The sequence below is a fragment of the Trachemys scripta genome, chromosome 5 (genome assembly GCF_013100865.1).
Source record: "Trachemys scripta elegans isolate TJP31775 chromosome 5, CAS_Tse_1.0, whole genome shotgun sequence".
In the NCBI taxonomy this organism is placed as follows: Eukaryota; Metazoa; Chordata; order Testudines; family Emydidae; genus Trachemys; species Trachemys scripta.
In genome coordinates this window covers 22,694,914-22,719,764 of record NC_048302.1, presented here as the reverse complement: position 1 = coordinate 22,719,764, position 24,851 = coordinate 22,694,914, and the positions used below count along the sequence as shown (strand labels likewise).

At 50.8% G+C, this 24,851-nt stretch overlaps 1 protein-coding gene across 4 annotated transcripts in view; it reads left to right on the top strand.

Moving 5' to 3' along the window:
• Window positions 1–19,254, top strand: part of HERC3 (HECT and RLD domain containing E3 ubiquitin protein ligase 3) — a 143,091-nt gene extending 123,837 nt beyond the window's left edge. For all 4 annotated transcript variants that reach the window (XM_034772328.1, XM_034772323.1, XM_034772324.1 and 1 more), the window contains one exon: window positions 17,648–19,254. In XM_034772328.1, coding sequence (XP_034628219.1) covers window positions 17,648–17,856 — 209 coding nt within the window. In that variant the 3' untranslated portion in view covers window positions 17,857–19,254. The remainder of the gene's footprint in view (window positions 1–17,647) is intronic.
• Window positions 19,255–24,851: the final 5,597 nt, after the last annotated feature.

Here is a 24,851-nt window from a genome sequence, read left to right as displayed (position 1 = left end):
TGCAGAGTTCAATCAGGGGAAGGATTGAGCCAGGGAGGTCATCCGAGGACACAGACCCTCAGGCTGAATGTACTGGGGGTCACAGAGAGGTCAATGTGGAGAACCGTCAAGGCAGTTGGGGTCACGTGGGGTCACTGAGGATGAATTTAGAAGCAATTGGGGTCATGCAGAGTTCAATCGGGGTGAGGAGCAGACCATGCAGGTCATCTGAGGACACGAATTTACAAGCAATTGGGGTCATGCAGAGTTCAATCAGGGTGAGGAGCAGACCATGCAGGTCATCTGAGGACACGGACCCTCATGCTGAATGTAGTGGGGGTCACAGACAGGTCAATGTGGAAAAATTTCCAGGCAGTTGGGGTCACCTAGGGTCACTGAGGATGAATTTAGAAGCAATTGGGGTCATGCAGAGTTCAATCAGGGGAAGGATTGAGCCAGGGAGGTCATCCGAGGACACAGACCCTCAGGCTGAATGTACTGGGGGTCACAGAGAGGTCAATGTGGAGAACCGTCAAGGCAGTTGGGGTCATGTGGGGTCACTGAGGATGAATTTAGAAGCAATTGGGGTCATGCAGAGTTCAATCGGGGTGAGGAGCAGACCATGCAGGTCATCTGAGGACACGAATTTACAAGCAATTGGGGTCATGCAGAGTTCAATCAGGGTGAGGAGCAGACCATGCAGGTCATCTGAGGACACGGACCCTCATGCTGAATGTAGTGGGGGTCACAGACAGGTCAATGTGGAAAAATTTCCAGGCAGTTGGGGTCACCTAGGGTCACTGAGGATGAATTTAGAAGCAATTGGGGTCATGCAGAGTTCAATCAGGGGAAGGATTGAGCCAGGGAGGTCATCCGAGGACACAGACCCTCAGGCTGAATGTACTGGGGGTCACAGAGAGGTCAATGTGGAGAACCGTCAAGGCAGTTGGGGTCACGTGGGGTCACTGAGGATGAATTTAGAAGCAATTGGGGTCATGCAGAGTTCAATCGGGGTGAGGAGCAGACCATGCAGGTCATCTGAGGACACGAATTTACAAGCAATTGGGGTCATGCAGAGTTCAATCAGGGTGAGGAGCAGACCATGCAGGTCATCTGAGGACACGGACCCTCATGCTGAATGTAGTGGGGGTCACAGACAGGTCAATGTGGAAAAATTTCCAGGCAGTTGGGGTCACCTAGGGTCACTGAGGATGAATTTAGAAGCAATTGGGGTCATGCAGAGTTCAATCAGGGGAAGGATTGAGCCAGGGAGGTCATCCGAGGACACAGACCCTCAGGCTGAATGTACTGGGGGTCACAGAGAGGTCAATGTGGAGAACCGTCAAGGCAGTTGGGGTCACGTGGGGTCACTGAGGATGAATTTAGAAGCAATTGGGGTCATGCAGAGTTCAATCGGGGTGAGGAGCAGACCATGCAGGTCATCTGAGGACACGAATTTACAAGCAATTGGGGTCATGCAGAGTTCAATCAGGGTGAGGAGCAGACCATGCAGGTCATCTGAGGACACGGACCCTCATGCTGAATGTAGTGGGGGTCACAGACAGGTCAATGTGGAAAAATTTCCAGGCAGTTGGGGTCACCTAGGGTCACTGAGGATGAATTTAGAAGCAATTGGGGTCATGCAGAGTTCAATCAGGGGAAGGATTGAGCCAGGGAGGTCATCCGAGGACACAGACCCTCAGGCTGAATGTACTGGGGGTCACAGAGAGGTCAATGTGGAGAACCGTCAAGGCAGTTGGGGTCACGTGGGGTCACTGAGGATGAATTTAGAAGCAATTGGGGTCATGCAGAGTTCAATCGGGGTGAGGAGCAGACCATGCAGGTCATCTGAGGACACGAATTTACAAGCAATTGGGGTCATGCAGAGTTCAATCAGGGTGAGGAGCAGACCATGCAGGTCATCTGAGGACACGGACCCTCATGCTGAATGTAGTGGGGGTCACAGACAGGTCAATGTGGAAAAATTTCCAGGCAGTTGGGGTCACCTAGGGTCACTGAGGATGAATTTACAAGCAATTGGGGTCATGCAGAGTTCAATCAGGGGAAGGATTGAGCCAGGGAGGTCATCCGAGGACACAGACCCTCAGGCTGAATGTACTGGGGGTCACAGAGAGGTCAATGTGGAGAACCGTCAAGGCAGTTGGGGTCACGTGGGGTCACTGAGGATGAATTTAGAAGCAATTGGGGTCATGCAGAGTTCAATCGGGGTGAGGAGCAGACCATGCAGGTCATCTGAGGACACGAATTTACAAGCAATTGGGGTCATGCAGAGTTCAATCAGGGTGAGGAGCAGACCATGCAGGTCATCTGAGGACACGGACCCTCATGCTGAATGTAGTGGGGGTCACAGACAGGTCAATGTGGAAAAATTTCCAGGCAGTTGGGGTCACCTAGGGTCACTGAGGATGAATTTACAAGCAATTGGGGTCATGCAGAGTTCAATCAGGGGAAGGATTGAGCCAGGGAGGTCATCCGAGGACACAGACCCTCAGGCTGAATGTACTGGGGGTCACAGAGAGGTCAATGTGGAGAACCGTCAAGGCAGTTGGGGTCACGTGGGGTCACTGAGGATGAATTTAGAAGCAATTGGGGTCATGCAGAGTTCAATCGGGGTGAGGAGCAGACCATGCAGGTCATCTGAGGACACGAATTTACAAGCAATTGGGGTCATGCAGAGTTCAATCAGGGTGAGGAGCAGACCATGCAGGTCATCTGAGGACACGGACCCTCATGCTGAATGTAGTGGGGGTCACAGACAGGTCAATGTGGAAAAATTTCCAGGCAGTTGGGGTCACCTAGGGTCACTGAGGATGAATTTACAAGCTATTGGGGTCATGCAGAGTTCAATCAGGGGAAGGATTGAGCCAGGGAGGTCATCCGAGGACACAGACCCTCAGGCTGAATGTACTGGGGGTCACAGAGAGGTCAATGTGGAGAACCGTCAAGGCAGTTGGGGTCACGTGGGGTCACTGAGGATGAATTTAGAAGCAATTGGGGTCATGCAGAGTTCAATCGGGGTGAGGAGCAGACCATGCAGGTCATCTGAGGACACGAATTTACAAGCAATTGGGGTCATGCAGAGTTCAATCAGGGTGAGGAGCAGACCATGCAGGTCATCTGAGGACACGGACCCTCATGCTGAATGTAGTGGGGGTCACAGACAGGTCAATGTGGAAAAATTTCCAGGCAGTTGGGGTCACCTAGGGTCACTGAGGATGAATTTAGAAGCAATTGGGGTCATGCAGAGTTCAATCAGGGGAAGGATTGAGCCAGGGAGGTCATCCGAGGACACAGACCCTCAGGCTGAATGTACTGGGGGTCACAGAGAGGTCAATGTGGAGAACCGTCAAGGCAGTTGGGGTCACGTGGGGTCACTGAGGATGAATTTAGAAGCAATTGGGGTCATGCAGAGTTCAATCGGGGTGAGGAGCAGACCATGCAGGTCATCTGAGGACACGAATTTACAAGCAATTGGGGTCATGCAGAGTTCAATCAGGGTGAGGAGCAGACCATGCAGGTCATCTGAGGACACGGACCCTCATGCTGAATGTAGTGGGGGTCACAGACAGGTCAATGTGGAAAAATTTCCAGGCAGTTGGGGTCACCTAGGGTCACTGAGGATGAATTTAGAAGCAATTGGGGTCATGCAGAGTTCAATCAGGGGAAGGATTGAGCCAGGGAGGTCATCCGAGGACACAGACCCTCAGGCTGAATGTACTGGGGGTCACAGAGAGGTCAATGTGGAGAACCGTCAAGGCAGTTGGGGTCACGTGGGGTCACTGAGGATGAATTTAGAAGCAATTGGGGTCATGCAGAGTTCAATCGGGGTGAGGAGCAGACCATGCAGGTCATCTGAGGACACGAATTTACAAGCAATTGGGGTCATGCAGAGTTCAATCAGGGTGAGGAGCAGACCATGCAGGTCATCTGAGGACACGGACCCTCATGCTGAATGTAGTGGGGGTCACAGACAGGTCAATGTGGAAAAATTTCCAGGCAGTTGGGGTCACCTAGGGTCACTGAGGATGAATTTACAAGCTATTGGGGTCATGCAGAGTTCAATCAGGGGAAGGATTGAGCCAGGGAGGTCATCCGAGGACACAGACCCTCAGGCTGAATGTACTGGGGGTCACAGAGAGGTCAATGTGGAGAACCGTCAAGGCAGTTGGGGTCACGTGGGGTCACTGAGGATGAATTTAGAAGCAATTGGGGTCATGCAGAGTTCAATCGGGGTGAGGAGCAGACCATGCAGGTCATCTGAGGACACGAATTTACAAGCAATTGGGGTCATGCAGAGTTCAATCAGGGTGAGGAGCAGACCATGCAGGTCATCTGAGGACACGGACCCTCATGCTGAATGTAGTGGGGGTCACAGACAGGTCAATGTGGAAAAATTTCCAGGCAGTTGGGGTCACCTAGGGTCACTGAGGATGAATTTACAAGCTATTGGGGTCATGCAGAGTTCAATCAGGGGAAGGATTGAGCCAGGGAGGTCATCCGAGGACACAGACCCTCAGGCTGAATGTACTGGGGGTCACAGAGAGGTCAATGTGGAGAACCGTCAAGGCAGTTGGGGTCACGTGGGGTCACTGAGGATGAATTTAGAAGCAATTGGGGTCATGCAGAGTTCAATCGGGGTGAGGAGCAGACCATGCAGGTCATCTGAGGACACGAATTTACAAGCAATTGGGGTCATGCAGAGTTCAATCAGGGTGAGGAGCAGACCATGCAGGTCATCTGAGGACACGGACCCTCATGCTGAATGTAGTGGGGGTCACAGACAGGTCAATGTGGAAAAATTTCCAGGCAGTTGGGGTCACCTAGGGTCACTGAGGATGAATTTACAAGCTATTGGGGTCATGCAGAGTTCAATCAGGGGAAGGATTGAGCCAGGGAGGTCATCCGAGGACACAGACCCTCAGGCTGAATGTACTGGGGGTCACAGAGAGGTCAATGTGGAGAACCGTCAAGGCAGTTGGGGTCACGTGGGGTCACTGAGGATGAATTTAGAAGCAATTGGGGTCATGCAGAGTTCAATCGGGGTGAGGAGCAGACCATGCAGGTCATCTGAGGACACGAATTTACAAGCAATTGGGGTCATGCAGAGTTCAATCAGGGTGAGGAGCAGACCATGCAGGTCATCTGAGGACACGGACCCTCATGCTGAATGTAGTGGGGGTCACAGACAGGTCAATGTGGAAAAATTTCCAGGCAGTTGGGGTCACCTAGGGTCACTGAGGATGAATTTACAAGCTATTGGGGTCATGCAGAGTTCAATCAGGGGAAGGATTGAGCCAGGGAGGTCATCCGAGGACACAGACCCTCAGGCTGAATGTACTGGGGGTCACAGAGAGGTCAATGTGGAGAACCGTCAAGGCAGTTGGGGTCACGTGGGGTCACTGAGGATGAATTTAGAAGCAATTGGGGTCATGCAGAGTTCAATCGGGGTGAGGAGCAGACCATGCAGGTCATCTGAGGACACGAATTTACAAGCAATTGGGGTCATGCAGAGTTCAATCAGGGTGAGGAGCAGACCATGCAGGTCATCTGAGGACACGGACCCTCATGCTGAATGTAGTGGGGGTCACAGACAGGTCAATGTGGAAAAATTTCCAGGCAGTTGGGGTCACCTAGGGTCACTGAGGATGAATTTACAAGCTATTGGGGTCATGCAGAGTTCAATCAGGGGAAGGATTGAGCCAGGGAGGTCATCCGAGGACACAGACCCTCAGGCTGAATGTACTGGGGGTCACAGAGAGGTCAATGTGGAGAACCGTCAAGGCAGTTGGGGTCACGTGGGGTCACTGAGGATGAATTTAGAAGCAATTGGGGTCATGCAGAGTTCAATCGGGGTGAGGAGCAGACCATGCAGGTCATCTGAGGACACGAATTTACAAGCAATTGGGGTCATGCAGAGTTCAATCAGGGTGAGGAGCAGACCATGCAGGTCATCTGAGGACACGGACCCTCATGCTGAATGTAGTGGGGGTCACAGACAGGTCAATGTGGAAAAATTTCCAGGCAGTTGGGGTCACCTAGGGTCACTGAGGATGAATTTACAAGCTATTGGGGTCATGCAGAGTTCAATCAGGGGAAGGATTGAGCCAGGGAGGTCATCCGAGGACACAGACCCTCAGGCTGAATGTACTGGGGGTCACAGAGAGGTCAATGTGGAGAACCGTCAAGGCAGTTGGGGTCACGTGGGGTCACTGAGGATGAATTTAGAAGCAATTGGGGTCATGCAGAGTTCAATCGGGGTGAGGAGCAGACCATGCAGGTCATCTGAGGACACGAATTTACAAGCAATTGGGGTCATGCAGAGTTCAATCAGGGTGAGGAGCAGACCATGCAGGTCATCTGAGGACACGGACCCTCATGCTGAATGTAGTGGGGGTCACAGACAGGTCAATGTGGAAAAATTTCCAGGCAGTTGGGGTCACCTAGGGTCACTGAGGATGAATTTACAAGCTATTGGGGTCATGCAGAGTTCAATCAGGGGAAGGATTGAGCCAGGGAGGTCATCCGAGGACACAGACCCTCAGGCTGAATGTACTGGGGGTCACAGAGAGGTCAATGTGGAGAACCGTCAAGGCAGTTGGGGTCACGTGGGGTCACTGAGGATGAATTTAGAAGCAATTGGGGTCATGCAGAGTTCAATCGGGGTGAGGAGCAGACCATGCAGGTCATCTGAGGACACGAATTTACAAGCAATTGGGGTCATGCAGAGTTCAATCAGGGTGAGGAGCAGACCATGCAGGTCATCTGAGGACACGGACCCTCATGCTGAATGTAGTGGGGGTCACAGACAGGTCAATGTGGAAAAATTTCCAGGCAGTTGGGGTCACCTAGGGTCACTGAGGATGAATTTACAAGCTATTGGGGTCATGCAGAGTTCAATCAGGGGAAGGATTGAGCCAGGGAGGTCATCCGAGGACACAGACCCTCAGGCTGAATGTACTGGGGGTCACAGAGAGGTCAATGTGGAGAACCGTCAAGGCAGTTGGGGTCACGTGGGGTCACTGAGGATGAATTTAGAAGCAATTGGGGTCATGCAGAGTTCAATCGGGGTGAGGAGCAGACCATGCAGGTCATCTGAGGACACGAATTTACAAGCAATTGGGGTCATGCAGAGTTCAATCAGGGTGAGGAGCAGACCATGCAGGTCATCTGAGGACACGGACCCTCATGCTGAATGTAGTGGGGGTCACAGACAGGTCAATGTGGAAAAATTTCCAGGCAGTTGGGGTCACCTAGGGTCACTGAGGATGAATTTACAAGCTATTGGGGTCATGCAGAGTTCAATCAGGGGAAGGATTGAGCCAGGGAGGTCATCCGAGGACACAGACCCTCAGGCTGAATGTACTGGGGGTCACAGAGAGGTCAATGTGGAGAACCGTCAAGGCAGTTGGGGTCACGTGGGGTCACTGAGGATGAATTTAGAAGCAATTGGGGTCATGCAGAGTTCAATCGGGGTGAGGAGCAGACCATGCAGGTCATCTGAGGACACGAATTTACAAGCAATTGGGGTCATGCAGAGTTCAATCAGGGTGAGGAGCAGACCATGCAGGTCATCTGAGGACACGGACCCTCATGCTGAATGTAGTGGGGGTCACAGACAGGTCAATGTGGAAAAATTTCCAGGCAGTTGGGGTCACCTAGGGTCACTGAGGATGAATTTACAAGCTATTGGGGTCATGCAGAGTTCAATCAGGGGAAGGATTGAGCCAGGGAGGTCATCCGAGGACACAGACCCTCAGGCTGAATGTACTGGGGGTCACAGAGAGGTCAATGTGGAGAACCGTCAAGGCAGTTGGGGTCACGTGGGGTCACTGAGGATGAATTTAGAAGCAATTGGGGTCATGCAGAGTTCAATCGGGGTGAGGAGCAGACCATGCAGGTCATCTGAGGACACGAATTTACAAGCAATTGGGGTCATGCAGAGTTCAATCAGGGTGAGGAGCAGACCATGCAGGTCATCTGAGGACACGGACCCTCATGCTGAATGTAGTGGGGGTCACAGACAGGTCAATGTGGAAAAATTTCCAGGCAGTTGGGGTCACCTAGGGTCACTGAGGATGAATTTACAAGCTATTGGGGTCATGCAGAGTTCAATCAGGGGAAGGATTGAGCCAGGGAGGTCATCCGAGGACACAGACCCTCAGGCTGAATGTACTGGGGGTCACAGAGAGGTCAATGTGGAGAACCGTCAAGGCAGTTGGGGTCACGTGGGGTCACTGAGGATGAATTTAGAAGCAATTGGGGTCATGCAGAGTTCAATCGGGGTGAGGAGCAGACCATGCAGGTCATCTGAGGACACGAATTTACAAGCAATTGGGGTCATGCAGAGTTCAATCAGGGTGAGGAGCAGACCATGCAGGTCATCTGAGGACACGGACCCTCATGCTGAATGTAGTGGGGGTCACAGACAGGTCAATGTGGAAAAATTTCCAGGCAGTTGGGGTCACCTAGGGTCACTGAGGATGAATTTACAAGCTATTGGGGTCATGCAGAGTTCAATCAGGGGAAGGATTGAGCCAGGGAGGTCATCCGAGGACACAGACCCTCAGGCTGAATGTACTGGGGGTCACAGAGAGGTCAATGTGGAGAACCGTCAAGGCAGTTGGGGTCACGTGGGGTCACTGAGGATGAATTTAGAAGCAATTGGGGTCATGCAGAGTTCAATCGGGGTGAGGAGCAGACCATGCAGGTCATCTGAGGACACGAATTTACAAGCAATTGGGGTCATGCAGAGTTCAATCAGGGTGAGGAGCAGACCATGCAGGTCATCTGAGGACACGGACCCTCATGCTGAATGTAGTGGGGGTCACAGACAGGTCAATGTGGAAAAATTTCCAGGCAGTTGGGGTCACCTAGGGTCACTGAGGATGAATTTACAAGCTATTGGGGTCATGCAGAGTTCAATCAGGGGAAGGATTGAGCCAGGGAGGTCATCCGAGGACACAGACCCTCAGGCTGAATGTACTGGGGGTCACAGAGAGGTCAATGTGGAGAACCGTCAAGGCAGTTGGGGTCACGTGGGGTCACTGAGGATGAATTTAGAAGCAATTGGGGTCATGCAGAGTTCAATCGGGGTGAGGAGCAGACCATGCAGGTCATCTGAGGACACGAATTTACAAGCAATTGGGGTCATGCAGAGTTCAATCAGGGTGAGGAGCAGACCATGCAGGTCATCTGAGGACACGGACCCTCATGCTGAATGTAGTGGGGGTCACAGACAGGTCAATGTGGAAAAATTTCCAGGCAGTTGGGGTCACCTAGGGTCACTGAGGATGAATTTACAAGCTATTGGGGTCATGCAGAGTTCAATCAGGGGAAGGATTGAGCCAGGGAGGTCATCCGAGGACACAGACCCTCAGGCTGAATGTACTGGGGGTCACAGAGAGGTCAATGTGGAGAACCGTCAAGGCAGTTGGGGTCACGTGGGGTCACTGAGGATGAATTTAGAAGCAATTGGGGTCATGCAGAGTTCAATCGGGGTGAGGAGCAGACCATGCAGGTCATCTGAGGACACGAATTTACAAGCAATTGGGGTCATGCAGAGTTCAATCAGGGTGAGGAGCAGACCATGCAGGTCATCTGAGGACACGGACCCTCATGCTGAATGTAGTGGGGGTCACAGACAGGTCAATGTGGAAAAATTTCCAGGCAGTTGGGGTCACCTAGGGTCACTGAGGATGAATTTACAAGCTATTGGGGTCATGCAGAGTTCAATCAGGGGAAGGATTGAGCCAGGGAGGTCATCCGAGGACACAGACCCTCAGGCTGAATGTACTGGGGGTCACAGAGAGGTCAATGTGGAGAACCGTCAAGGCAGTTGGGGTCACGTGGGGTCACTGAGGATGAATTTAGAAGCAATTGGGGTCATGCAGAGTTCAATCGGGGTGAGGAGCAGACCATGCAGGTCATCTGAGGACACGAATTTACAAGCAATTGGGGTCATGCAGAGTTCAATCAGGGTGAGGAGCAGACCATGCAGGTCATCTGAGGACACGGACCCTCATGCTGAATGTAGTGGGGGTCACAGACAGGTCAATGTGGAAAAATTTCCAGGCAGTTGGGGTCACCTAGGGTCACTGAGGATGAATTTACAAGCTATTGGGGTCATGCAGAGTTCAATCAGGGGAAGGATTGAGCCAGGGAGGTCATCCGAGGACACAGACCCTCAGGCTGAATGTACTGGGGGTCACAGAGAGGTCAATGTGGAGAACCGTCAAGGCAGTTGGGGTCACGTGGGGTCACTGAGGATGAATTTAGAAGCAATTGGGGTCATGCAGAGTTCAATCGGGGTGAGGAGCAGACCATGCAGGTCATCTGAGGACACGAATTTACAAGCAATTGGGGTCATGCAGAGTTCAATCAGGGTGAGGAGCAGACCATGCAGGTCATCTGAGGACACGGACCCTCATGCTGAATGTAGTGGGGGTCACAGACAGGTCAATGTGGAAAAATTTCCAGGCAGTTGGGGTCACCTAGGGTCACTGAGGATGAATTTAGAAGCAATTGGGGTCATGCAGAGTTCAATCAGGGGAAGGATTGAGCCAGGGAGGTCATCCGAGGACACAGACCCTCAGGCTGAATGTACTGGGGGTCACAGAGAGGTCAATGTGGAGAACCGTCAAGGCAGTTGGGGTCACGTGGGGTCACTGAGGATGAATTTAGAAGCAATTGGGGTCATGCAGAGTTCAATCGGGGTGAGGAGCAGACCATGCAGGTCATCTGAGGACACGAATTTACAAGCAATTGGGGTCATGCAGAGTTCAATCAGGGTGAGGAGCAGACCATGCAGGTCATCTGAGGACACGGACCCTCATGCTGAATGTAGTGGGGGTCACAGACAGGTCAATGTGGAAAAATTTCCAGGCAGTTGGGGTCACCTAGGGTCACTGAGGATGAATTTAGAAGCAATTGGGGTCATGCAGAGTTCAATCAGGGGAAGGATTGAGCCAGGGAGGTCATCCGAGGACACAGACCCTCAGGCTGAATGTACTGGGGGTCACAGAGAGGTCAATGTGGAGAACCGTCAAGGCAGTTGGGGTCACGTGGGGTCACTGAGGATGAATTTAGAAGCAATTGGGGTCATGCAGAGTTCAATCGGGGTGAGGAGCAGACCATGCAGGTCATCTGAGGACACGAATTTACAAGCAATTGGGGTCATGCAGAGTTCAATCAGGGTGAGGAGCAGACCATGCAGGTCATCTGAGGACACGGACCCTCATGCTGAATGTAGTGGGGGTCACAGACAGGTCAATGTGGAAAAATTTCCAGGCAGTTGGGGTCACCTAGGGTCACTGAGGATGAATTTACAAGCTATTGGGGTCATGCAGAGTTCAATCAGGGGAAGGATTGAGCCAGGGAGGTCATCCGAGGACACAGACCCTCAGGCTGAATGTACTGGGGGTCACAGAGAGGTCAATGTGGAGAACCGTCAAGGCAGTTGGGGTCACGTGGGGTCACTGAGGATGAATTTAGAAGCAATTGGGGTCATGCAGAGTTCAATCGGGGTGAGGAGCAGACCATGCAGGTCATCTGAGGACACGAATTTACAAGCAATTGGGGTCATGCAGAGTTCAATCAGGGTGAGGAGCAGACCATGCAGGTCATCTGAGGACACGGACCCTCATGCTGAATGTAGTGGGGGTCACAGACAGGTCAATGTGGAAAAATTTCCAGGCAGTTGGGGTCACCTAGGGTCACTGAGGATGAATTTACAAGCTATTGGGGTCATGCAGAGTTCAATCAGGGGAAGGATTGAGCCAGGGAGGTCATCCGAGGACACAGACCCTCAGGCTGAATGTACTGGGGGTCACAGAGAGGTCAATGTGGAGAACCGTCAAGGCAGTTGGGGTCACGTGGGGTCACTGAGGATGAATTTAGAAGCAATTGGGGTCATGCAGAGTTCAATCGGGGTGAGGAGCAGACCATGCAGGTCATCTGAGGACACGAATTTACAAGCAATTGGGGTCATGCAGAGTTCAATCAGGGTGAGGAGCAGACCATGCAGGTCATCTGAGGACACGGACCCTCATGCTGAATGTAGTGGGGGTCACAGACAGGTCAATGTGGAAAAATTTCCAGGCAGTTGGGGTCACCTAGGGTCACTGAGGATGAATTTAGAAGCAATTGGGGTCATGCAGAGTTCAATCAGGGGAAGGATTGAGCCAGGGAGGTCATCCGAGGACACAGACCCTCAGGCTGAATGTACTGGGGGTCACAGAGAGGTCAATGTGGAGAACCGTCAAGGCAGTTGGGGTCACGTGGGGTCACTGAGGATGAATTTAGAAGCAATTGGGGTCATGCAGAGTTCAATCGGGGTGAGGAGCAGACCATGCAGGTCATCTGAGGACACGAATTTACAAGCAATTGGGGTCATGCAGAGTTCAATCAGGGTGAGGAGCAGACCATGCAGGTCATCTGAGGACACGGACCCTCATGCTGAATGTAGTGGGGGTCACAGACAGGTCAATGTGGAAAAATTTCCAGGCAGTTGGGGTCACCTAGGGTCACTGAGGATGAATTTAGAAGCAATTGGGGTCATGCAGAGTTCAATCAGGGGAAGGATTGAGCCAGGGAGGTCATCCGAGGACACAGACCCTCAGGCTGAATGTACTGGGGGTCACAGAGAGGTCAATGTGGAGAACCGTCAAGGCAGTTGGGGTCACGTGGGGTCACTGAGGATGAATTTAGAAGCAATTGGGGTCATGCAGAGTTCAATCGGGGTGAGGAGCAGACCATGCAGGTCATCTGAGGACACGAATTTACAAGCAATTGGGGTCATGCAGAGTTCAATCAGGGTGAGGAGCAGACCATGCAGGTCATCTGAGGACACGGACCCTCATGCTGAATGTAGTGGGGGTCACAGACAGGTCAATGTGGAAAAATTTCCAGGCAGTTGGGGTCACCTAGGGTCACTGAGGATGAATTTAGAAGCAATTGGGGTCATGCAGAGTTCAATCAGGGGAAGGATTGAGCCAGGGAGGTCATCCGAGGACACAGACCCTCAGGCTGAATGTACTGGGGGTCACAGAGAGGTCAATGTGGAGAACCGTCAAGGCAGTTGGGGTCACGTGGGGTCACTGAGGATGAATTTAGAAGCAATTGGGGTCATGCAGAGTTCAATCGGGGTGAGGAGCAGACCATGCAGGTCATCTGAGGACACGAATTTACAAGCAATTGGGGTCATGCAGAGTTCAATCAGGGTGAGGAGCAGACCATGCAGGTCATCTGAGGACACGGACCCTCATGCTGAATGTAGTGGGGGTCACAGACAGGTCAATGTGGAAAAATTTCCAGGCAGTTGGGGTCACCTAGGGTCACTGAGGATGAATTTAGAAGCAATTGGGGTCATGCAGAGTTCAATCAGGGGAAGGATTGAGCCAGGGAGGTCATCCGAGGACACAGACCCTCAGGCTGAATGTACTGGGGGTCACAGAGAGGTCAATGTGGAGAACCGTCAAGGCAGTTGGGGTCACGTGGGGTCACTGAGGATGAATTTAGAAGCAATTGGGGTCATGCAGAGTTCAATCGGGGTGAGGAGCAGACCATGCAGGTCATCTGAGGACACGAATTTACAAGCAATTGGGGTCATGCAGAGTTCAATCAGGGTGAGGAGCAGACCATGCAGGTCATCTGAGGACACGGACCCTCATGCTGAATGTAGTGGGGGTCACAGACAGGTCAATGTGGAAAAATTTCCAGGCAGTTGGGGTCACCTAGGGTCACTGAGGATGAATTTAGAAGCAATTGGGGTCATGCAGAGTTCAATCAGGGGAAGGATTGAGCCAGGGAGGTCATCCGAGGACACAGACCCTCAGGCTGAATGTACTGGGGGTCACAGAGAGGTCAATGTGGAGAACCGTCAAGGCAGTTGGGGTCACGTGGGGTCACTGAGGATGAATTTAGAAGCAATTGGGGTCATGCAGAGTTCAATCGGGGTGAGGAGCAGACCATGCAGGTCATCTGAGGACACGAATTTACAAGCAATTGGGGTCATGCAGAGTTCAATCAGGGTGAGGAGCAGACCATGCAGGTCATCTGAGGACACGGACCCTCATGCTGAATGTAGTGGGGGTCACAGACAGGTCAATGTGGAAAAATTTCCAGGCAGTTGGGGTCACCTAGGGTCACTGAGGATGAATTTAGAAGCAATTGGGGTCATGCAGAGTTCAATCAGGGGAAGGATTGAGCCAGGGAGGTCATCCGAGGACACAGACCCTCAGGCTGAATGTACTGGGGGTCACAGAGAGGTCAATGTGGAGAACCGTCAAGGCAGTTGGGGTCACGTGGGGTCACTGAGGATGAATTTAGAAGCAATTGGGGTCATGCAGAGTTCAATCGGGGTGAGGAGCAGACCATGCAGGTCATCTGAGGACACGAATTTACAAGCAATTGGGGTCATGCAGAGTTCAATCAGGGTGAGGAGCAGACCATGCAGGTCATCTGAGGACACGGACCCTCATGCTGAATGTAGTGGGGGTCACAGACAGGTCAATGTGGAAAAATTTCCAGGCAGTTGGGGTCACCTAGGGTCACTGAGGATGAATTTAGAAGCAATTGGGGTCATGCAGAGTTCAATCAGGGGAAGGATTGAGCCAGGGAGGTCATCCGAGGACACAGACCCTCAGGCTGAATGTACTGGGGGTCACAGAGAGGTCAATGTGGAGAACCGTCAAGGCAGTTGGGGTCACGTGGGGTCACTGAGGATGAATTTAGAAGCAATTGGGGTCATGCAGAGTTCAATCGGGGTGAGGAGCAGACCATGCAGGTCATCTGAGGACACGAATTTACAAGCAATTGGGGTCATGCAGAGTTCAATCAGGGTGAGGAGCAGACCATGCAGGTCATCTGAGGACACGGACCCTCATGCTGAATGTAGTGGGGGTCACAGACAGGTCAATGTGGAAAAATTTCCAGGCAGTTGGGGTCACCTAGGGTCACTGAGGATGAATTTAGAAGCAATTGGGGTCATGCAGAGTTCAATCAGGGGAAGGATTGAGCCAGGGAGGTCATCCGAGGACACAGACCCTCAGGCTGAATGTACTGGGGGTCACAGAGAGGTCAATGTGGAGAACCGTCAAGGCAGTTGGGGTCACGTGGGGTCACTGAGGATGAATTTAGAAGCAATTGGGGTCATGCAGAGTTCAATCGGGGTGAGGAGCAGACCATGCAGGTCATCTGAGGACACGAATTTACAAGCAATTGGGGTCATGCAGAGTTCAATCAGGGTGAGGAGCAGACCATGCAGGTCATCTGAGGACACGGACCCTCATGCTGAATGTAGTGGGGGTCACAGACAGGTCAATGTGGAAAAATTTCCAGGCAGTTGGGGTCACCTAGGGTCACTGAGGATGAATTTAGAAGCAATTGGGGTCATGCAGAGTTCAATCAGGGGAAGGATTGAGCCAGGGAGGTCATCCGAGGACACAGACCCTCAGGCTGAATGTACTGGGGGTCACAGAGAGGTCAATGTGGAGAACCGTCAAGGCAGTTGGGGTCACGTGGGGTCACTGAGGATGAATTTAGAAGCAATTGGGGTCATGCAGAGTTCAATCGGGGTGAGGAGCAGACCATGCAGGTCATCTGAGGACACGAATTTACAAGCAATTGGGGTCATGCAGAGTTCAATCAGGGTGAGGAGCAGACCATGCAGGTCATCTGAGGACACGGACCCTCATGCTGAATGTAGTGGGGGTCACAGACAGGTCAATGTGGAAAAATTTCCAGGCAGTTGGGGTCACCTAGGGTCACTGAGGATGAATTTAGAAGCAATTGGGGTCATGCAGAGTTCAATCAGGGGAAGGATTGAGCCAGGGAGGTCATCCGAGGACACAGACCCTCAGGCTGAATGTACTGGGGGTCACAGAGAGGTCAATGTGGAGAACCATCAAGGCAATTGGGGTCACCTGGGGTCACTGATGATCAATTTACAGTCTACTGGGGTCATGCAGAGTTCACTGAAGGTGAGGCTCAGACAATATAGGTCATCTGAGGACACGGACACGGAGGCTCAATGTAGTGGAGGTCACAGAGAAGTCAATGTGGAAAACTTTCAAGGCAGTTGGGGTCACCTAGGGTCACTGAGGATGAATTTAGTAGCAATTGGGGTCATGCAGAGTTCAATCGGGGTGAGGAGCAGACCATGCAGGTCATCTGAGGACATGGACCCTCATGCTGAATGTAGTGGGGGTCACAGACAGGTCAATGTGGAAAAATTTCAAGGCAGTTGGGGTCACCTGGGGTCACTGATGATGAATTTACAGTCTACTGGGGTTATGCAGAGTTCACTGAAGGTGAGGCTCAGACAATATAGGTCATCTGAGTACACGGACACGGAGGCTCAATGTAGTGGATGTCACAGAGAAGTCAATGTGGAAAACTTTCAAGGCAGTTGGGGTCACCTAGGGTCACTGAGGATGAATTTAGAAGCAATTGGGGTCATGCAGAGTTCAATCGGGGTGAGGAGCAGACCATGCAGGTCATCTGAGGACACGGACCCTCATGCTGAATGTAGTGTGGGTCACAGACAGGTCAATGTGGTAAAATTTCAAGGCAGTTGGGGTCACCTGGGGTCACTGATGATCAATTTACAGTCTACTGGGGTCATGCAGAGTTCACTGAAGGTGAGGCTCATACCATGCAGGTCATCTGAGGACACGGACCCTCATACTGTATGTAGTTGGGGTCACAGACAGGTCAATGTGGAAAAATTTCCAGGCAGTTGGGGTCACCTAGGGTCACTGAGGATGAATTTTCAAGCTATTGGGGTCATGCAGAGTTCAATCAGGGGAAGGATTGAGCCAGGGAGGTCATCCGAGGACACAGACCCTCAGGCTGAATGTAGTGGGGGTCACAGACAGGGCAATGTGGAGAACCGTCAAGGCAGTTAGGGTCACCTAGGGTCACTGAGGATGAATTTAGAAGCAATTGGGGTCATGCAAAGTTCAATCAGGGGAAGGATTGAGCCAGGGAGATCAGCCGAGGACACAGACTCTCAGGCTGAATGTAGTGGGGGGTCACGGAGAGGTCAATGCGGAGAAACTTCAAGGCAATTTGGGTCACCTGGGGTCACTGATGATCAATTTAGAGTCTACTGGGGTCATGCATAGTTCACTGAAGGTGAGGCTCAGACGATGCAGGTCATCTGAGGGCACGGACTCTCAGGCTCAATGTAGTGGGGGTCACAAAGAGGGCGATGTGGAAAATTTTCAAAGCAGTTGGGGTCACTTGGGGTCACTGATTATAAATTTACAAGCTATTGGGGTCATGCAGATTTCAATCAGGTTGAGGATGAAGCCAGGGACAGCATCCAAGGACACGGACCCTTGGGTGCAATCTATTGGGTGTCAGAGAGAAGTGAATGTGTAATACTTTCAAGGCAGTTGGGGTCACCTGAGGTCATTGAAGATAAATTTGCAGGCAGTTGGAGTCATGCAGAGTTCATGGAGGGGAAGACTGAAGCTGGGGAGGTTATCTGAGGACACAGACCCTCAGGTTGAATGCAGTGGGTATCACAGAGAGGTGAATATGTAGAATTTCAAGTGGGTTCCTAGTGACGACAGTATTGTCTTGGTGCCTTCATTAGTGTGTGGCTGCCTTCTCAAAGTTTTGTGTTTTGTTTCTGCTCTCTCAGTGTTCCTGACTGGCAGCGACCGCATCCCTATCTATGGCATGTCAAGTTTACGCATCATCATCCAGTCCACATCGAGTGGGGATCAGTACCTGCCCGTAGCTCACACCTGCTACAACCTCCTCGACCTGCCCAAGTACAGCAGCAAGAAGACCCTCAGCGTGCGGCTTACACAAGCCATCGACCACTACGAGGGCTTTAGTTTGGCCTGATCGGCACGAGACAGAAACAGACACAACAAATGGAGCAAGTTTTATTTTTGTAAAGTAGTGGATCAGAATGTTTTTTAAAAATATTAGAATCAAGGGACACAGAGGCCCAGCATGACACTGTCTACTCTTTCTGGGATTTTAGCAGGGAGAACGTGTGCACTGAAGTCTCGAACCCATCAAACAAAATCAGTTCAACCTTGTTTTGGTTAATTGTTTTTATCGCCAGCAGTTGCTTGCAATTTTCTTCCCCCATCCCCCATTTTTTTCTTTCAGTCATCTTAAATATTTTGATCTTTGCTGCTTCTTGCATTTCTGGCAGTGGGTGAAATGGTGATTTTTTTTTAAAACTGTCCACGTCTCCCTGCTTCACTCCTCCCCTCCAAATGCAAGCTGGTTCTTGCTTGCATAGAATTGCTACATCTCATGCCCACTACCCTCCTCTCTGCAGGACAGTTGGGTACTGGGGTGGGGACACTATTGTGATGCTTTTCTCTAACCCCCCCCCCTTTTTATGGTACACACTCATTTTGTTTGCACAAGACTATGGATTCTATGTATTTTCTTTTGGTCTCAAATTTTGGTCGTGTCTTTCCCTGCTTAACCTTTTGAGAGGGGTCTCTTGGGGGTTAGGTCACTTCTTGTTAGTTCTAAGGAAGAACAAAATTTAGAAATTGGTTTTCCAAATTGAACCTCTACCAATATAGAAATGCAATATACAAGTCTACAGTAGGCTTAACCTAGTCCTAGTTTCCCTCCTCAAAGGCAGGGGATCCTGATCAAATGTGAGATGGCAGCTCCAAGAAATCAGAATCAAATCCACAGGACAGTGGCTCAAATCCACAGGCTTGTATATGTTTGGAATCTGCGGGGTTAGTTTTTCAGTGCAACATTTCTACTTTCTACTTGACACTTTGTGTCACTATTAAATGCTGGGACTTAAAGGCAATCTTTGTTATGATGCTTTTGTTGATCACATTTGAAATGTACATTAACACTTCTGGGTGGGTAAGAGGATGAATTAACCATCTATTCCCCAAAAGATTAGTAAGACCTCTTTTTTCCCCTCCATGATCAGTTAAAATGGTGAACAATCTCTCACTTTCCAAGAATCGGTGTAAATCTAATTTTAAACCCTGTTGGAGAATGGACATATTTATAGAACATACAATATTTACATCCCATGTTTGATATGTAGTATTGAACTTTGCACCTCTCTAACAAAAGTTGTAGGCATGGGGTTTTTTTTTTAAATGTGCTGATTACTACATTGGTAGCCTGTCAGCCTCTTTATAACACAGCATTAAAGACAAATATACAGCTATAGCAAATGTTTATTTTCTATGTGTTTGTGTACATAGTTCAATATGATGCAATAAATTCGATGTTTAATTCCCTGAGCATTAGCTCTCTTTGTCTGAAGGTGTGGAAGAGGGATAGGAATATTCTGTGTGGGCTTTCAGCTTGGAGAGACCGTGGTAGGAAAGTATGCCTTCCTCACTCCACTAGAATCTGCTCACTTCAGTGGAAGTGCTGATGGTGCTATAAGTTCTCTCTCCTCTGCCTTTTCCTCTACACCAAGTGACTTTATGGGTATATGCTATAACTGATGACATCCCTCCTGCATCAGAAAGATGTGTTTGTCAACTTCTCTTCAGCTGCACCGGTAATATGGAGCAGACAACTCAATTATGTGGTGGGAGAACCTAAAGACCCTCCTCCCTCTTCAAATCAGGGCTTCCTTGAGCAAACAGTGTGAGAGTCCCTGCCCCCAAAGCACATATTGCCTAAAGAGCCAAGACCGAGAGAGGTAGTATTATTCTCATTCTATAGATGGGAACTGAGGCAGAGAGAGAGACTTGTCCAATGTTGCACAGATAATTGGGGGTACAGCCAAGAACTGGGTCCAGCTCTTTTGAGTCCCAGCTAACCTCCATGCCATCTTTCTTCTCCTTGTACCCCACTTTGTAGAGTGCTTTGAGAGCTGCAGAAGGGTGGGGCTCAGTAAGTGCCTATTACTATCATCTTCTCTGGGTACTGTTCCCTCAGTGCACAAATAAGTCTGTAAAATGGTGTTTTGAGTATCAGGGCTCAGTCCCAATAGCAGTTCATTCCGGTGCCAGTCTGTGGGCACATGAGAACTTCCCCAGGCCACAGGCCCTGCAGTAGAGGGGAAGACTGTTTTCTGCTGGCTCAATCTCCCGGAGGCTACTGAAGGCAATCCGGGAGATTTTAGGCTGCTAAAAGTCAGGCGGTGCAGTGGGGCTAAGGCAGGGTCCCTATCTGACTTGGCTCCGTGCCACTCCCAGAAGTGGCAACATGTCCAGCAGCAGCTCCTAGGAGGCAGCGCGGGTAGGGGGTCTCCATGTACTGCCTCCATGGACTGAGCGCTGACTCTGCAGCTCCCATTGGCTGGGAATGGGGAAGCTAATGGGAGCTGTGGGGGCAGTGCTTGCAGGCAGGGACAGTGTGCAAAGCCGCCTGGTGCCTGTGAGCCTAGGAGCCACTTCCAGACATGCTGCTGCTTCCAGGAACCACCCGAGGTAAGCACCGGCCAGCCAGAGCCTGCACTCTGAACCCCCTCCCACACCCCAACTCCCAGCCCCATCCTGCACCCAAACTCCCGCCCAGAGCCCACACCTCCTCCTGTACCCCAACCCCCTACCACAGCCCTGAACCCACTCCTGCACCCAAACTCCCTCCCAGAACCCACATCCCATCCTGCACCCCAGCCCCTTACCCCAGCCCGGTGAAAGTGAGTGAGGGTGGGGGAGAGCGAGTGACCGAGGGAGTGGGGCTGGAGTGAGCATGGGTAGGGCCTCAGAGAAGGTGCAGGGCCTCAGGGAAGGGGCAGGGCAGGGCAAGAGCATTTGGGTTTGTGCGATTAGACATTTGGCAACCCAAGATTTTTGTTGGTGCTATTACTGTCATTACAACCTGGAAAAGGCCAAGCGGCTCAAAGCGTTAAGGTGCACAGAGAAATCCTTTCATTGTGTTTCTTTTGATGCTGGAGCTTGGGATAACTATTTTCATTTGCTTTCATAGGCGGTTGCTCTGCAGGGGAGTGCAGGAGAGGACCAGCGCTTCCTCCGTTTTATTCTTTGAAGTGAATTCTTTGAAGATTTCTCTGCAGTTGGATAGGTGTGGCTGGGGAGCTATTTTCAATATGCCCAAATACCCAATTACTTGTTAAAGGATGAACCTCAGTTGCAGTGGGGCTAAAAGCCCCAAGCCGTCTTTGTGGATGTAGTGGCAGCTGAATGCAAGAGGGGTGTGTGACGCTGCGTGGAATGTGGGTGACCATTTACAATACTGTTGTACCAATATTACAAAATATGCCATGTAAGGTCTCAGTGGAAAAGTTATGATTTGCCAAGTATGATAATCTTGTTTATCATCTTTGTGTGGAGCACTATAAATATCTGTATTTCAGACCTGTGCTGTGTATCTGGGTGACACCCCCAGACAGATTGGCATCAGCATTTTCTAGCCTGCGCGATGGCCTAGCAAAGGCAATCAGCTGTACAACGAACAGGCAGGGATACACCTGAGTCAGCAGGACATATAGGGACATGCCTGGGGTCAGGGGACTTTGCTTTTCTAGGCCCATGTTCCGTAAGTTTGTGTTTGGGACAAAGGAAGTACAAACCACACGGCAGAGGATATAAAAAGGCAGCTGCTGCTTCTCCATTTTGTCTTCAATTCTGCTTCTTACCGCTGGAGTAACTTCTCTGGAAGCTGAACAAAGGACTGAATGACTCATCCAAGCTTTGGATGTGTTTCAGAGGGATTCTCCAAGCCAGCAAACTCACCAGTACTGCTAAGAACCTGATATATGGACTCTGAAGTCTTACGTATCTGATTGCTTTACCTTCTAACAACTCTCTTCTCATTCTTGTCTCATAAACCTTTAGTTTTAGATACTAAAGGATTGGCTGGCAGCATGGTATTTTGGGTAAGATCCAAATTAATATTGCCCTGGTAATGTGGCTGGCCCTTTGGGGTTCAGAAGAACATTTTGAATCGTGAACAGAGGTTTTAAATACCTCCTCACCTTACTGGACCTAGGTGCTGATTGGGAGCCAGAGAACTGCAATGCAATAAAGGGGGACGTGTGATTCCTTGTTTCAGCTTCTTGATAAGTAGTGTGGGAGATCAGCAGGGCCGGCACTTCCATTTAGGAGACATAGGCGGTGGCCTAGGGCAGCAGGGTTTGGGGGGGCGGTAATTCGGCAGTGGGGGGGTCCTTCTGCGCTCCGTGTCTTCTGTGGCAATTCTGCGGCAGGTCCTTCACTCGCTCCGGGACCTGCTGCCGAAGTGCCCCGAAGACCGGGAGCATGGAAGGACCCCCCCTCCGCAGAATTGCTGCTGCAGACCGGGAGTGCGGAAGGACCCCACCCACACCCAGGGCAGCAAAAACCCTGGTGCCGCTCCTGGAGATCAGGAGCATAGTTTGTGACTAGTTGATCACAAACCCCTAGTTTTGGGAGAATCCGCACTTCTTTGGGAGCCTGCCCTGACCGTGGCATTTTCAGTGAGGGTTACCCTAGGCACCCCAGGTCACAGGGTGTTCCTCTTGGTGTCTCAGGTCCAGGTCCTCAAAGGTAGGTTGGTGCTCAACTTCCAGTCTGGTTCTCAGGCTTTGGAAAATATGGTAGCTATGGGAAGAGAAGGTGAGTGGGGAATGGGAGGAGGAAAAGGCTTTAGCATGAAAGCTGCCGCTACGTCCACGCTTTCAGAAGGACTTTCTCAGTCTCCTCCCCAGGCAGCACCTGAGTTCAGCGCTGAGATTATTTCTAAGAACTCGTTCTCTGTGCTCGCTGGAAGACAGAGCTGCTCAAGGGAAGGGCGACTGGACACTTCTGTTCTCCCTGTCTCCTGCTACACGAACTACGTCAGAATGAACGGACGCAAAAGGTGGCAAGTTCAACCCTACTAAGAAGAATTACTCTCTTGCACAATGAACCTGGGGAACTCAGTGCCACCCAAGAGTTTAGCAGAGATTAAAACAGGATTGGATATTTAGATCAGTAACTGGAGCCTCCATACTTTACGCAAATAGGCGTATTAACATAACCTGACATCTAGCTTCCAGGAGGAAATTGTCTGGGGGGTGGGGTGGGGGAAGGAGCCAGTTAGCCTATTGCTGCCTACTGCAGTGTCTTTCTCTGAAGCATTTGGTAGTGGACACTGCTGGAGATGGGCAACAGGGCTCGATGGTCACTGGTTGGATCCACTCTGGCAATTCCTGTGTTCCTGAGAGAGAAGCTGCCCCAGGTGCTCTGCTTCTGATGATGGGCATCGTGTATGAATGGAGAGAGCGCTCTAAGGCCTGGTAACTCTTGCCTTGGTGTATTGCCCCCGTGACTTCATCCAGAACAACTCCTGGCTTACCCCACTGGAGCCGAGGGGAGAATCTGGCTCTTTCTAGCTGCAAACCAACCGCTGAAGCCATCTCACTCCTGTGTGTTTCCAGGCTGCAGCGCTGAGCCGGACCCTTCACCCTGGAAATAGCACTGAAAAGCATTTGATTCCCGCCTCCCCCCCCTCTCACCCCCCGAGGCTGCTATGAAACCGATTCCCCCCCCCACACACACACACGACTCAGCTCCTGGACTTCGGAACGGCTGCACAGTCTCCCATGTGCCATCGAGCCCCGGGACTAGGAGCGTCACAATGGGTGGAAGGAGGGGAATGCTCACCTTGGCAGAGAGCGCCCGTCGCGTGTGGGTTTGACCCTTTTCAAAGGCAATTCTAACGTGGCTCATCCCAGGGGAGTTGCATGCAATTTTCTGGCTTTAGTAAGCCAGGTCCCAATGTAGCTGAACTTCTTGACTCTGGGAAACAAACATTGCAACAAAGAATCGCCCCAGCTGACTTCCAGCCCCTGAGGGAAATCACACAGCTTCTTAACCATTTACAGGGAGAGGGGCTCTGGCCTGGCTGTAGGCTCATGGGGTCAGTACTCAGCCCCAGCAACTCCCATTGGGACGTACTGGGGGACCGAGTTCTTAAATTCTGGCCCTGCTGGCAGGGGCACACTATACCCGGAGGCTTGCCCTAAGCTTTGCTGTTCACATGAATCCAAGATTTCCCATATGCCTTGAAGCTCCGGAGGCCACACTCCCTCCCCCTTTCTAAAACGTTGCATGTGAATAAGAGATCTAGCTCGTTATGCTACTTCAAAGCACCAGGCACACTGGAAAATTCACAGCAGAGTCCCTCTGCACCTGATGTCCCCACAACAGCAAGAGCAATGTGTATTTGTGTCAAATTCTCATGAAAGGGATCTTGCTGGATCCCATTTCTTGCCATGAAAATTGGCTTATAGCAGCTAAATGGAGCTGCAGGCAGTTGTCTGATGACTGTGCTTTGTCCCAGTGCGACAGCCCATGGGATTCAGACCCTGGCCTGGCACACATGAGCTCAGGAAGCAGGGATCTTCCCACTTGACCTAAATGAAGGATGGAGAGTATCCACTTCCTGGCCTTTCCCTTCCCTTACTTGAACTGGAGCAATGACACAACCGTGCATTTCTACAGCTGCGTCTCTCCAATTCAATGCTGATAAAGGCAAAGTAATGCACATTGGAAAACACAATCCCAACTATACAAAAAAAAAATGACGGGGTCTAAATTAGCTGCTATCACTCAAGAAAGATCTTGGAGTCAGTGTGGCTAGTTCTCTGAAAATATCCACTCAATGTGCAGCGGGAGTCAAAAAAACTAACAATGTTGGGAGTCATTAGGAAAGGATAGATAAGAAGACAGAAAATAGCATATTGCCTCTCTATAAATCTATGGTTCGGCCACATCTTGAATACTGTGTACAGATGTGGTCACACCATCTCAATAAAAAAAGAAAAAAAAAAGGAATTGGAAAAGGTACAGAAAAGGGCAACAAAATTATTAGGGGTATGGAACAGCGTCCATATGAGGAGAGATTAATAAGACTGGGGCTTGGAAAAGAGATGACACAGACGGGATATAACAGAGGTC